Source organism: Aquarana catesbeiana, linkage group LG02 (genome assembly GCF_042186555.1).
Source record: "Aquarana catesbeiana isolate 2022-GZ linkage group LG02, ASM4218655v1, whole genome shotgun sequence".
Lineage (NCBI taxonomy): Eukaryota > Metazoa > Chordata > Amphibia > Anura > Ranidae > Aquarana > Aquarana catesbeiana.
This window is the reverse complement of record NC_133325.1, coordinates 807,513,755-807,527,776: the sequence shown is the minus strand read 5'-3', so window position 1 is coordinate 807,527,776 and position 14,022 is coordinate 807,513,755. Positions and strand designations below refer to the sequence as shown.

Genomic DNA, 14,022 nt, shown 5'->3' with positions numbered 1-14,022 from the left:
GAGGCGGAGCTGCCGGGCCGGCCGCTGCTGAACCCGCCAGGACAAAGAGGCGGACTGAGCCAGGGGGCAGGGAGGCCTTGTAAAAATGCCGCTTGCTCCGCAGTCTGCACCGCCGGTACACTGTCTGCAGCAGAGCAGTGCGAGTATGCTGTGTGTCCAACCGACCGACTCATTCACTTCCCTGTCAGGCGAAGTGATCTCCGCCCTGCAGGAGCTTCCTAGTCCCACCCGGCGTGATGTCATTCACAGGCCGGGATGAAAGGGCAGAGGAGAGTGCTGCTGCAAAGACCCGCAAGGAGCCAGTGATGCCCCGTGCAAAAGTGCAGAGGCTTAAAACCTTTCCTAAGGAACTGTTGTGAACTGCCTGAAGTGTTTAACTCTTTGGGGGGGGGGTAATTTACATTGGTATTTGTAATATGCAGCATGGAGGGTATTATTGCATTACTATACATTAGTGACCAGTGGCAGTTAAAACCCCTTTGTGCTGCATTAGTGACACCAGTATCAGTGTTTATGAACCCTTTCATGCTGCACCAAATAGGGGTTAATTTAACACTGACGCACTAATGCAGCCCAAAGGGGTTAATTAACGAATGCATCAGTGGCCAGTGGTGTATTTGATACTGCCCACCTCCATGCACTCTGCACCCCTCTCATGTACATACTACCCACCTATATACACTCGCACCCCTCTCATGTACATACTACCCACCTATATACATTTGCACCCCTCTCATGTACATACTACCCACCTCCATACACTCTGCACCCCTCTCATGTACATACTACCCCCCACCATACACTCCACACCCCTCTCATGTACATACTACCCCCACCATACACTCCACACCCCTATCATACATACTACCCCCACCATACACTCCGCACCCCTCTCATGTACATACTACCCCCATCATACACTCCACACCCCTCTCATGTACATACTACCCCCACCATACACTCCACACCCCTCTCGTACATACTACCCCCACCATACACTCCGCACCCCTCTCATGTACATACTACCCCCATCATACACTCCACACCCCTCTCATGTACATACTACCCCCACCATACACTCCGCACCCCTCTCATGTACATACTACCCACATCATACACTCCACACCCCTCTCATGTACATACTACCCCCACCATACACTCCGCACCCCTCTCATGTACATACTACCCCCATCATACACTCCACACCCCTCTCATGTACATACTACCCCCACCATACACTCCGCACCCCTCTCATGTACATACTACCCACATCATACACTCCACACCCCTCTCATGTACATACTACCCCCACCATACACTCCACACCCCTCTCGTACATTCTACCCCCATCATACACTCCACATCCCTCTCATGTACATACTACCCCCACCATATACTCCGCACCCCTCTCGTACATACTATCCCCACCATACACTCCGCACCCCTCTCATTTACATACTACCCACCGCCATACACTCCACACCCCTCTCATCCATACCACCCACCGCCATACACTCTGCACTCCTCTCATGTACATAATACCCACCTATATACACTCTGCACTCCTCTCATGTACATACTACCCCCCGCCATACACTCCACACACCTCTCCTGTACATATTACCCACCACTCATCTCATGTATATACACTCTGCACCCCTCTCATGTACATAATCCCCACCTCCATACACTCCGCACCCCTCTCCTGTACATACTACTCCCCACCCCTCTCATGTACATATTAGCCACTGCCACACACTCCGCACCCCTCTCATGTACATACTACCCACCGCCACACACTCCGCACCCCTCTTATGTACATACTACCCCCCACCATATACTCCGCACCCCTCTCATGTACATACTACCCACCGCCACACACTCCGCACCCCTCTTATGTACATACTACCCCCCACCATACACTCCGCACCCCTCTCATGTACATACTACCCACCGCCACACACTCCGCACCCCTCTTATGTACATACTACCCCCCACCATACACTGCGCACTCCTCTCATGTACAAACTACCTGCCCACATACCCTCCACTTTCCTCTCCTATTCAAGTTTACCGCCATTGTACAGTAGGGGCCCCTACTAGGGAGAGGGTGACCCATGCCATACAGAAACATTTGTATGTGTGGCTAAATTATGCTACCTATTGGGCATGGCTTTTTAGTTTGATTAGAAATTTTAGTCTTTCTTTTTTTTTTTTTTACAGTGTTTTTATTTATTTTTTACAATCTTTTTATTTATTTTTTAAGTTTTTTTTGGTGAGAGTTTTTTTGGTTTCTTTGGAGAGATATCAGGGGTCTAAACATACCTCTGAAGTCTCACTTAAGACAGAGAAAGGAAATGAGGAAACACATTTCCCAGTTCCTTTCTCTGTAGCCTCAGCTGCATCGCAGATAAATGAACAGGAGACAGAGGCTCCTGTTAATTCATAAACTAAAGCATAGTAAACACAAATCAGTTCCAATCACTCACTGTGTTCGTTTAGAAAAGGTAGGGGCCTTTTCCCGGCCTCCATCCTGAAGACCCCCCCCCCCACAGCAATCAGCGTGAGGGCAGAGGAGGGAAGTCGGCAGCGCTGGGGGGGGGGGGGGGGACACCGTTATTTTTTATCGCTTGAATTATTTTTCCCATTATGAGTTTGAGTGGGGCCTCATGTCTAAGTTTTGCCTAAGGCCTCACAAAGCCTAGAGCCGCCTCTGTCCACATCAGACCCCTAGCTGAGCACACAACCTGGCAGGCCGCAGGAAAAGGGGGGGGGAACGAGAGAGCGCCCCCCCTCTTGAACCATACCAGGCCACATGCCCTCCACATGGGGAGGGTGCTTTGGGGTAGCCCCCCCAGTGATGTGTACGGGTGACCCCGCCCCTCCAATGCAACGCAGGATTCCCGTTGCATCAGAAGGGGGCGGGGTCACCCGTAAATATCACTGGGAAACCCCGGCATTTCCCCTTGTCAGAGGGGGACGGGGTCACATGATGGGTGGCCCTGCCCTCAGCTACATAGGAGCTGTCAAGCTAGCGCCGCACCATTGGCTGGGTGCCTCCGGTGGAGGCAGGATCCTCTGCGTGTTCCTCGCTGGAGTCGCTGGAGATCATCCATCGCTGGAGATCGAGAATCGGATTACATCGCTGGAGCAGGAGCATGGATTTATTGGATTACATCGCTGGAATCTCTTTTTTATTTTTTATTTTTTTATTTTTAATAAAGGACTTGTCCCAAGCCGTCTCCTGTGTTTTTTTTTTACATTTTGACACTTTCTTTTTGTGAAATGGTAGGGGTACAATGTACCCCTTACCAATTCACATGGGGGGGGTGGGATCTGGGTGTTCCCTTTGTTAAAGGGGGCTTCCAGATTCCGATAAGCCCCAGCCCGCAGACCCCCACAACCACCGGCCAAGGGTTGTGGGGATGAGGCCCTTGTCCCCATCAACATGAGAACACCCTCCCCATATTGAGGGCATGTGGCCTGGTACAGTTCAGGTGGGGGGGATGCTCTCTCGCCCCCCTCTTTTCCTGCGGCCTGCCAGGTTGTGTGTTCAGATAAAGGTCTGGTATGATTATTCTAAAAGGAAAAATTTGCGCTAGGTGTAAATTATTGTAAAGAAATATAAATCTATGAAAAAATATATATATTGTGCTTAAGTGTACAAAAAATAAATCTATGAAGAAATATCCTGCAGCTATACGCTATAACCCTGATAGGGGGCACAATCTTTTCTACATCGAGACTCCAACATCTCGATCACGCAAAAGAAATTCGTGATCGAGCTGTTGGATTTTTCGATGAAACATAACTACTTCTGGCACAATGGAACCTATTTTCTGCAAAGAAAGGGAGTAGCCATGGGAGCAAAATTTGCTCCCAGTATGGCTAACTTGTTCATGGCCAAGTGGGAGGAGGATGTGGTATTACACAATAGACGCGATGAGCTTATCTTTTGGAAAAGATTCATCGACGATGTCCTTTTTATATGGGATGGTGACATTGAATCTGTCACAACTTTTTTGTCATTCTTGAACAACAATGACAGAGGCATCGTCCTCTCCCACGAGGTTAACCCCATCCAAATCCATTTTTTGGATCTAAAAATAACTATAGAAAATGGGGTGATCACCACATCCACATATTTCAAAACGACAGACAGGAACGGATATATTCCTCTTGACTCTTGTCATCACCGTTTCTGGCTGTCGGCAGTTCCGAAAGGACAATTTTTACGGCTCAGGAGAAACTGCTCCAAGCTGGAAGATTTCAAAGAGGAGGCACAGGTGCTCAGAGCTAGATTCTTGAATAAAGGCTATGATGGCCAAGTTCTTGATACATTAATAGCGGAAGTGGGGAATAAGGATCGTCAAACCCTCCTGATTGACAAACCACCACAAATGGAGCAAAGGGATGACTTTGGTTTAGCGTTCTTAACTACCTACTCCAGCCAGCATTGGGCTATAAAACGCATAATAAAAAGACACTGGCATATTATAAAGAACGACAGGGTTTTAGGGCCGCTATTGACAGAAAAACCTTGTGTGCTCTTTAGGGGAGCCTCTAACCTTAGGCACTTTATAGCACCTAATGTTCCAAATCCACCAGTAAGACCCTCTTTTTTTGGTGATCTAAAGGGCTTTTATCCCTGTAAAAAGTGTCAAATTTGTAGCATTAATGCTTTCAGGGGCAGAAGGTTAACTGAATTTACATCCACAGGAACAGGCACCACATACCCAATAAAATCTTTTATTACCTGTTCTACAAAATGCGTAGTATACCTCTTGAGATGTCCTTGTGGGTTAGAATATGTAGGACGCACTACTAGAAAGCTACAGGTGAGACTTGGGGAGCATGTTGCCAATATCCGAAGGGGCTTTGACAAACATAATGTTTCAAAACATTATGATCTTAAACATAGAAGGGACCCTACGGGGACCACGTTTCTAGCCCTCGAAAAATACATACCTCACTGGCGAGGGAGTAACGGTAAACGTAGTATTTCCAGAAGTGAGACTAACTGGATATACAAATTGGGTTGTCATGTTCCTACAGGTTTGAATGTGGAGTGGGACATCAATTGTTTTATTAACAATAGTTGATAAGCCCTTGACTCCTCCCCCCCCCGCCCCCTCTGTTTTGGATGTCCCCTCCACATTCTTTGGTCAACATTGTCCTCTGTTTTGACTTTCTCTATATAGAAAATGATCTTGTTTTCTTGCTACTGGGCCATTAAGCTTTTATTAAACCCTTTAAAATAAGTTTCTCCCACTTAGGGGCTATCATCTTATATTTAGATGAATTTTTCACTTTTTAAGATGTTTTAGCTCCTAGTAAAATAATTTGCGTAATATGGCTAAACTTCTGCTTTGTTATATTACGTTTCTGTAATATTGATTTAAATTTGAATTTAAATTTTTGCTTTGTTATATTATGTCTCTGTAATACTGGAATTTTTAATTTAAGTTTTAATTTTAACGAGAGGAATCTTTTTCTCTTCTGAAATTCTAATAAGAAATGTTCTTTACTTGAAGGGGGATGCGAATTGTCCTTCAGCCATTTTTCTTTATCCTAATAGGTTTAATATACCAGATTTAATTCAAGCTTGGAGCATTAACCTAATTGTCCACAAGATGGCATGGGATAAGATTTATGGAGGCATGTGGGTAACAACACTTGTGGTGATGCTTCAGCTGTCTCCAATCTCCGGTAATTAGATAACCAATGGCTGAGTGTCCTCGCTTCGCCGCTCGGGTACTTAAAGCGCATGCGCGGACGTGTAGGCGTGCCCCTGATGATGTCATTTCTGACGAAACAGCCGTAGGGTAGACACGCACGCATGGACTGCGCATGCGCGGACTTTCATTTTCTACCGGAATTGTTTTTATCATTCCTTGCAAGGATTTTTGTATTGTTGAACGCCATCATGGCATTTTAATAAAGGAACCAATAATTTACTACACCATCGAAGCATTTCTTCCTTTCTTTTTGGATATCTATACCACTGGGATCGGCGTTCCTCCATGGCTGACTGATTTGAGATCAACCATCTAGTGCTTCACAGCAGGATCCATCCATGAGAGGGATAGCATCCATAGCGGTGATTGATTCATGCCTTTTTTAAAAGGCGGTCCGGTAAGCCTTTAATCTATCTGGTGACGGGTCTCACAGCGGTGGAAGTCAGATATCCAGAGTGGTGTTTCACGTGTTTCATGGACGTTTTATCATATTTTGGTTGTGTTTAATTTATGGACATTATTTTGGTAATTAATGTGCACAGTTTTATTTGCACATAACAAAATATTTTTCACTGTTTAAATATTTTTCACTGTATATCTTTCACTGTATATTTAAATCCAGCGCTGCGCTCTTTATATACATTCAAAGGTCTGGTATGGATTTTGGGGGGGAACCCAACGCCATTTTTTTTTTCAATGACTTTCAATTACTTTTATGTGTATTGCTGGACCGACAATTCATTAATAGCCGGCACTAGCGCTAGTACTATTAAATGACTTTTTTCCTTTGAAATGTCATTTTGCTGTCAGACTGTTCTAAACACAGGAAACATGCGCCCCTTTACAGGCATACTATAGACACCCCCCAGGTACGAAATTTAAAGGAATATTTCACTTTTATTGTTTCACTTTAAGCATTATTAAAATCACTGCTCCAGAAAAAACATCCATTTTTATAACTTTTTTTTTTGCATTGATCCATGTCCCCTGGGGCAGGACCCGGGTCCCCAAACACTTTTTATGACAATAACTTGCATATAAGCCTTTAAAATTAGCACTTTTGATTATTCATGTTCGAGTCCAATAGACTTTAACGTGTTCGCTTGTTCGAACAAATTTTTTGCCTGTTCGCATGTTCTGGATGCGAACCAAACCCGGGGGGTGTTTGGCCCATCCCTATACCAGATCTCCTACTATATAATGTATGGATATAAAGAAACGGAGCGGGGAGGACACTGCTAGGACTGGGGGTGGGGGTTGGATGGACTTACCTTCTACATGGACGATGTATATAAAGACACGGAGCGGGGAGGACACTGCTAGGACTGGGGGTGGGGGTTGGATGGACTTACCTTCTACATGGACGGTGTATATAAAGACACGGAGCGGGGAGGACACTGCTAGGACTGGGGGTGGGGGTTGGATGGACTTACCTTCTACATGGACGGTGTATATAAAGACACAGAGCGGGGAGGACACTGCTAGGACTGGGGGTGGGGGTTGGATGGACTTACCTTCTACATGGACGGTGTAATAATCTTCCTGTATATTGTCTCCTGTAGAGTTGTATATTTCCACACTGTATCTCCCGTCATCCTCCAGAGTCACATTGGATATGATCAGACTTCCATTCTCTGATAATCTTCTATTGGATAATGGGCTCTCATTTTTCCTCAGTGTACATCCCTTGTGTCTAAATATTCTGCTGCTATCATTTCCGGTTGGGCCTCCATATTTCCATTCAATCTCATCACATCTCCTTGTATCTGTATGGTTGAGGGTGAGATGACGTCTGATGGGGAGGAGAAGGTTAGATCCCGGCCGGGTGAATATTTCCTCCGGGAATTTTCCTGTACAGACAGAATACAGATCCCAGTCAGGTCACAGTGTACGCTCCCCTCCCCCTCATATAACACACATTGATGTAGAACCATCTGGAATCTCATGAGACTAATGAATAAAAAATCCAACATCTGGATCAGTGGGAGGGGCTTGTTGTCTAGTACCCGGGAGCTGCGATGGGCACCAGACCCCGCCCCCTATCCCTCCTTATCCACCCCCTCTGGGCGTTGGGGAATGGGGCGGGCTGGCATCCTCTTGCACATCAGCGCCACACATGAGGGCCACACGTGTGATGTCATTCTTCTGCGTCACTGTGCTGGCGTGCTTTCCACCATCTTGGCTGATTCATGTGTGGGGGGCGGTTTTTGGCTCCAATTTCTTAGCGGCGGACTCCTCCCACTATTTATCATGCCAGCGTGACGCTGGGAGAAGCCCGAGGGGGAGACATGTGTTTTGTTTCGATTAGTTATTTACATAAAATTTGTTTAGTAAGATTTGTTTAATTCATTTTCTGAATTCGCTTAATTCGTATTCAAATCAATTTTAATCTTCAAATTGATTCAAGAAGTTTTCAAATTCAAATAATTTTCCAAAGAATAAAATAGCATAGAAAATAAAAGGAATAGAACAGAAAATAGAATAGAATAGAGTAAAACAGAACAATATAGCTTAAAAAATAGAACAACATGGAATAAAAAAAAAAGAATAGAATTAAATAGAAAGATTATAACCACCTTCTGAAATTCGAATAGAATAACCATTTTCCAAAATTCAAATAGAATCAATTTGAATAGAAGATAACATAATAGTATCTAAAAAAATCAATAGAATAGAATGAATATAACCATCTTCCTATTCTAATCTATTCAAATTGATTCTATTAGAATTTGGGGAAATGGTTATATTCTTTCTATTCTATTTGTTTCATTGTATTCTTTTTCTGTTTATTCTATTCTATTTTCTGTTCAATATTTTTTTTTCTATTCTATTTAAATTCTATTTAAAATTCAAATTTTGGAAGATGGTTATATTCTTTTTATTCATTTGCTTTTTTTCTATACGATTGTTATTTTCTATACTAATCTATTCTCTTCGACTCAAAATTCAAATTCATTCTATTTGAGTTTTGGGAAATTGTTAATTTCTATTCTATTACAGTCTGTTATTATTTTTCTATTCTCTTATGTATTCAAATTTATTCTATGTGGAATTCAAATTTCAGAAGATGATTATATTCTTTCTATGTTATTCTATTCTATTCTGTTTTTATTTTCTATTATATTTTGTTCTATTAGTTTTTTCTATTCTAATTTATTCTCTTTAGAAATTTGTAAACTATTTGAATTCAAAAACTAGTCAAAAATTATTCGAAAACGATTTGAATTCGAATATCGTCCAAGTTTTTTTCTTTGTTATTTCGGATAAAAATTCGGAGGAAATTCTATACTATTCGGTACATCCCAATTTTCGAAAAATGTTAATTTCATCCGAATTTCAATTTGGAACGGAACAAACGTCAGATGTCTACCCGGGGGACATGTCGGTGTCATATATACATCCCCACATGGAGCAGATCGGCTTCCCTGCTGCACTATTTGATGGTATTGTACTCCATACTTGGATCATGGGATCACGTAGTACCAGAAGGGAATTCACTTGGGCGTTGGATTCCCTTTTCATTCATTCACATCTCTCATTCTATTTTCTGCTTCTTTTGGAGAGAGGTAATTCTCCATGAAACTCTCAGTGCTCTATCTTCACCTTCTGGTGACACGAGGTGACATTCTCCAACTCACATCTTCTGGTTTTTCTCCATTCCTGACGGGTATGAGCTCTATCTATCACTCTGAGGTAGCAGCATCTGATTGGTCACACTCATATACATTCATTTCTCTTACTTAGCACAATATGGAGACCTTCATCCTTCTGGGAAGAGTTGTGTATGTGCCCGATGCTCCTATGGACCTCTATGACCTCAGCTCCCGGGATAGACATCTCTAGCCCTCCCTTATTTACAGTATCACATAGGCTGAATCCAACACTCTATGTAAGTCACTTCGGGTTGGATAACTTTTCTCCTCCCGATTTTACATCTTTTTCAATACTTGGGTTTTAACCTAGACTACAATGGTGTCCATATATATTTTTTGCAGAAATGTCCAGCATCCGCTCCTGATGAATGGAATGAATCCACAAAACGCGTTGAGATTTATAGGATGCAGTCTTGATTTCTATGTAGGGTTTTAACCACCTTATGTACAAGCCTTGACTCTAATATACGATCTAATCATACAATGCCAAAGGTTTATCATTTTATTACACTATAGACCCCATGACACTTTATATTATGTCTTACCATACAGTCAACTGCAATGTGTATTTTCTATATTCTTATATATTTACCCAAACCCTATTGAGCCTCTGTGGGACATCCTCAAACTGAAGGTGGAGGAGCGCAAGGTCTCTAACATCCACCAGCTCTGTGATGTCATCATGGAGGAGGGGAAGAGGACTCCAGTGACAACCTGTGAAGCTCTGGTGACCTCCATGCCCAAGAGGGTTAAGGCAGTGCTGGAAAATAATGGAGGCCACACAAAATATTGACACTTTGGGCCCAATTTGGACATTTTCACTTAGGGGTGTACTGACTTTTGTTGCCAGCGGTTTAGACATTAATGGCTGTGTGTTGAGTTATTTTGAGGGGACAGCAAATTTACACTGTTATACAAGCTGTACACTCATTACTTTACATTGAAGCAAAGTGTCGTTTCTTCAGTGTTGTCACATGAAAAGATAGAAGGAAAGATTTACAAAATGTGAGGGGTGTACTCTTTTTTGTGAGATACTCAGGGCTGGTGCAAGGATTTTTGACACCCTAGGTGAAAGCTAATTGTGCCGCCCCCATTGGCTCCACCCCCTTTGCCCTGCCCATGTGACAGGAGGTGGCGCTGTACAGGAAGCATCAGCTCTGCTTCCTCTAGCGTTGGCTCCAGTGCTGCACTGCGCCTCTAATTACACTACCGGTCGGACGGAGAAGCTGCCTGAGACTGAATTAGTTACATACTGCAGCCAAGGAGGGAAACCAGTGGCTGGGCGCCCCTAGGTGTTTGCCTAGTGTTAGCACCGGCCTTGGAGATATATAGATTTTTTATATATATATACATATACATACATATATATATATATATATATAGACATCCCAACCTGCAAAAACTAATTTCAGGGAGGTTTCAAACTCATTTCAGGGAGGTGATGCTTTGCACCAGTGCCGACCCCCTCCCTTCCCCCCCAATAAAATGCAGCCTTACCAGTGCCAAATAAATGCAGCCCAAAATCAAGAGGGGTTCCCCTAAGTGGACTTCTAAGGCACTCAATTATATCGTATATAGAAAATGTAGCAGAGTATACAAGATCATATAATAGTAAATAAATTTTGTTTATGAAAAAACAACATTAAAAGGTTATAATGAAACATTGATTGGTCTAAACAATACGTTTCTATCACCATACAAAATATGTGCATGAAAAAAACCTCCTCACACCCAACGCGTTTCGGTATATAGTCTAGTCCTTTTTCAGGGGTGCAGAAAGTAAGAGGGGTTCATCTAAGATGTAATTAAAGGTAAATGATCAATAAATTGCCAAAACATGTAAGAGTACAAAAGACTACTTGCTTACAATGTTACAGTCGAGCACTTACATAAAGTTAGATGGTGAGGTAGTTTTACAATGCTTCGTTAAATCACATTAAAAACTTGCAGTTTAAGATAGCACCGAGTAATTGAGCCGGTGAGAAAGCTGTCTTAAGGCACAAAAGGGGGCATCAGAGAAATCTGTGGGTGTAGGCTGAGTAATGCTGTCCTTAGGAGGCAGAAGACCCCCCCGCACTCCACGGCAGCGAGACCGGCACAGAAGAATATACTGAGGCAAATGGAATCCCTGGGAGTAGAGAAAAAATGTGCTAAAAAAGTATATCCATGTGCTGGATGTGTAGTAGGGTTAAGTATTCTAGGATTCAACAAAATCAGGAGAGGTATATATATATATATATATATATATGTATATATATGTATATATATGTATATATATGTATGGACATACATGCCTGTTGATCATAGGAGTACTAATAGTACTGTCTGTAGTAAAAATAGATGAGATTCAGGGAGAATCGTCATAAGTGCCTGGGGGTGCGTCCAGGAACTGGGGTAGTCAGTAGTATGGATGCTGTTTAAACTGTGATGTATGGTTGTTATATGCAGAGAAGATACTTAAACATTATAACAACCATCTAACTTTATGTAAGTGCTCGACTGTAACATTGTAAGCATGTAGTCTTTTGTACTCTTACATGTTTTGGCAATTTATTGATCATTTACCTTTAATTACATCTTAGATGAACCCCTCTTACTTTATGCACCCCTGAAGAAGGACTAGACTATATACCGAAACGCGTTGGGTGTGAGGAGGTTTTTTCATGCACATATTTTGTATGGTGATAGAAACGTATTGTTTAGACCAATCAATGTTTCATTATAACCTTTTAATGTTGTTTTTTCATAAATAAAATTTATTTGCTATTATATGATCTTGTATACTCTGCTACGTTTTCTATATACGATATAATTGAGTGCCTTAGAAGTCCACTTAGGGGAACCCGTCTTGCTTTTGCTTTGAACACTGGATGTGGCACGTTTCTTTAACATAGGTTAGCCATTCGTCTTTTTCTCTTCTTAAATGCAGCCCAATCACACAGCTGCTGGGGCTGGGCTACTGGCCCTGGTGTCTGGCTACTGGCCCTGGGGTCTGGCTGCTGGAGCTGGGCTGCTGGTGCTGGGGCCCAGCTGCAATGGAGCTGGTGAGCCATCCCGGTCAGAGAATTCTCCAGAAGGAAGGGGGGGCTGAGGCAGGAGGGGGAAAGCCCACCCACCTCCTTCCCTGCTGAATCGGCCAGACCGACCCCCAGAAAAAAGTACCCATGCAGCAGCCAAAGCAGGCTGGGGACAGCAGTATGGGCTTTCCCCCCTCTGCCTCAGCTAGCAGGGCCTTACATCCGCCTGTCACTCAGCCACAGACAGAGCGGCAATTCTCCATTTGGCCTCTCCAGCTGCTCTGTCTGTCTGTGGCAGACCCAGTGACAGACCCAGCCGGGAGATCGCCCTGTGCTCGAGGGTGTTCGGGAGATCGCCCTGAGCTTGTGGGTGTTCGGGAGATCGCCCTGCGCTCGTGGGTGTTCGGGAGATCGCCCTGCGCTCGTGGGTGTTCGGGAGATCGCCCTGCGCTCGTGGGTGTTCGGGAGATCGCCCTGCGCTCGTGGGTGTTCGGGAGATCGCCCTGCACTCGTGGGTGTTCGGGAGATTGCCCTGCGCTCGTGGGTGTCCGGGAGATCACAGCCAAATGCGGGAGACTTGAGATGTCTGGTAAGGTATTAGAGGGGTGAACAGCCAGCTCAGAGACTGTCCAGTAAAGTAAAAGTATCTTTATTTAGCAAAAAGGCAAATCAAACAGAGAAGTGACCGGCTTGTCTTGTAACACTGTTGCACACACTGGTAAAGCTCAGTCTCTGTAGCAAACAGGTTTATGTGCACCGCTCACCGCTCTATCCAGAGCAACAATCTCTCATAAGGTTTAGCTCACCCCAACAGGCCTCAGTCCAGCAATGGCGCTCTCCTCCCAACGCGATGACGCATGCCTGTGGGGGGCACACAGAGCAGCGATCGCGAGTGTGGCGTGTCAGTCTGACACACCACATCTCCGATCATGGTAAGGAGCCTCTGACAGACTTTATAGTGAACCCAATGCCAACCGAGTCTCCATATGTTACTTTGGAAGCAAATGCCATTGTTGTCACTTTGCAATGGCTTACATAATCACATTTATCATTTACAATCAATAACATTCCATCCGCATGGCTCAAATAAGGAACCAATAGACTCCGGAGAACAGATCTGTTATTGAATCCACCAATAGAAATGATTGGTAGCACACTCCCAATATGAAAGTCACTTCACAAGTGGATCTATTAGATCACTGCACACTTTAAGGAAGAAGTGAAATAATGTTGATGGCACTGTTTATATATTTTTGATTTTGAATATGGATTGCAACAATTAGCGCAACTGTTCATTTATTTCTATGGACTAATCAGTATAATAAATACACATATACAATATCATGTTTACTTTGTTTGGAGCCGGAGACTACCATGTGGAATACAAACATTGGCTTTAGGTTGATCATATGGAATATATGGACCTGAGTTCTGGATACTGTACATGATTGTATATGAAATCCATGTAAGATCCAAGCTTTGTATGCCCATGGCTTTCTGTAATGAGCTCCTATTGGCATGGAGGGAGGTGTTTGCAGTGGAATATGAGCCTAGCTATCTGTGGGAAACATACAGGCTCTGTTATATATCCTCCTGTGGAGCACAGCGCCCTAT

At 43.6% G+C, this 14,022-nt stretch overlaps 2 protein-coding genes across 2 annotated transcripts in view; both read right to left on the bottom strand.

The window, feature by feature from the left end:
- The window catches only part of LOC141129506 (Fc receptor-like protein 5), a 654,812-nt gene that overhangs the window by 572,153 nt on the left and 68,637 nt on the right, over positions 1-14,022 (bottom strand). The window lies entirely within an intron of this gene.
- LOC141129507 (cell adhesion molecule CEACAM2-like) overlaps positions 1-14,022 on the bottom strand; it is a 46,582-nt gene that overhangs the window by 20,077 nt on the left and 12,483 nt on the right. The window contains exon 2 of the mRNA XM_073617584.1: positions 7,253-7,588. Within this exon, the coding sequence (XP_073473685.1) occupies positions 7,253-7,588 (336 nt within the window). The remainder of the gene's footprint in view (positions 1-7,252; positions 7,589-14,022) is intronic.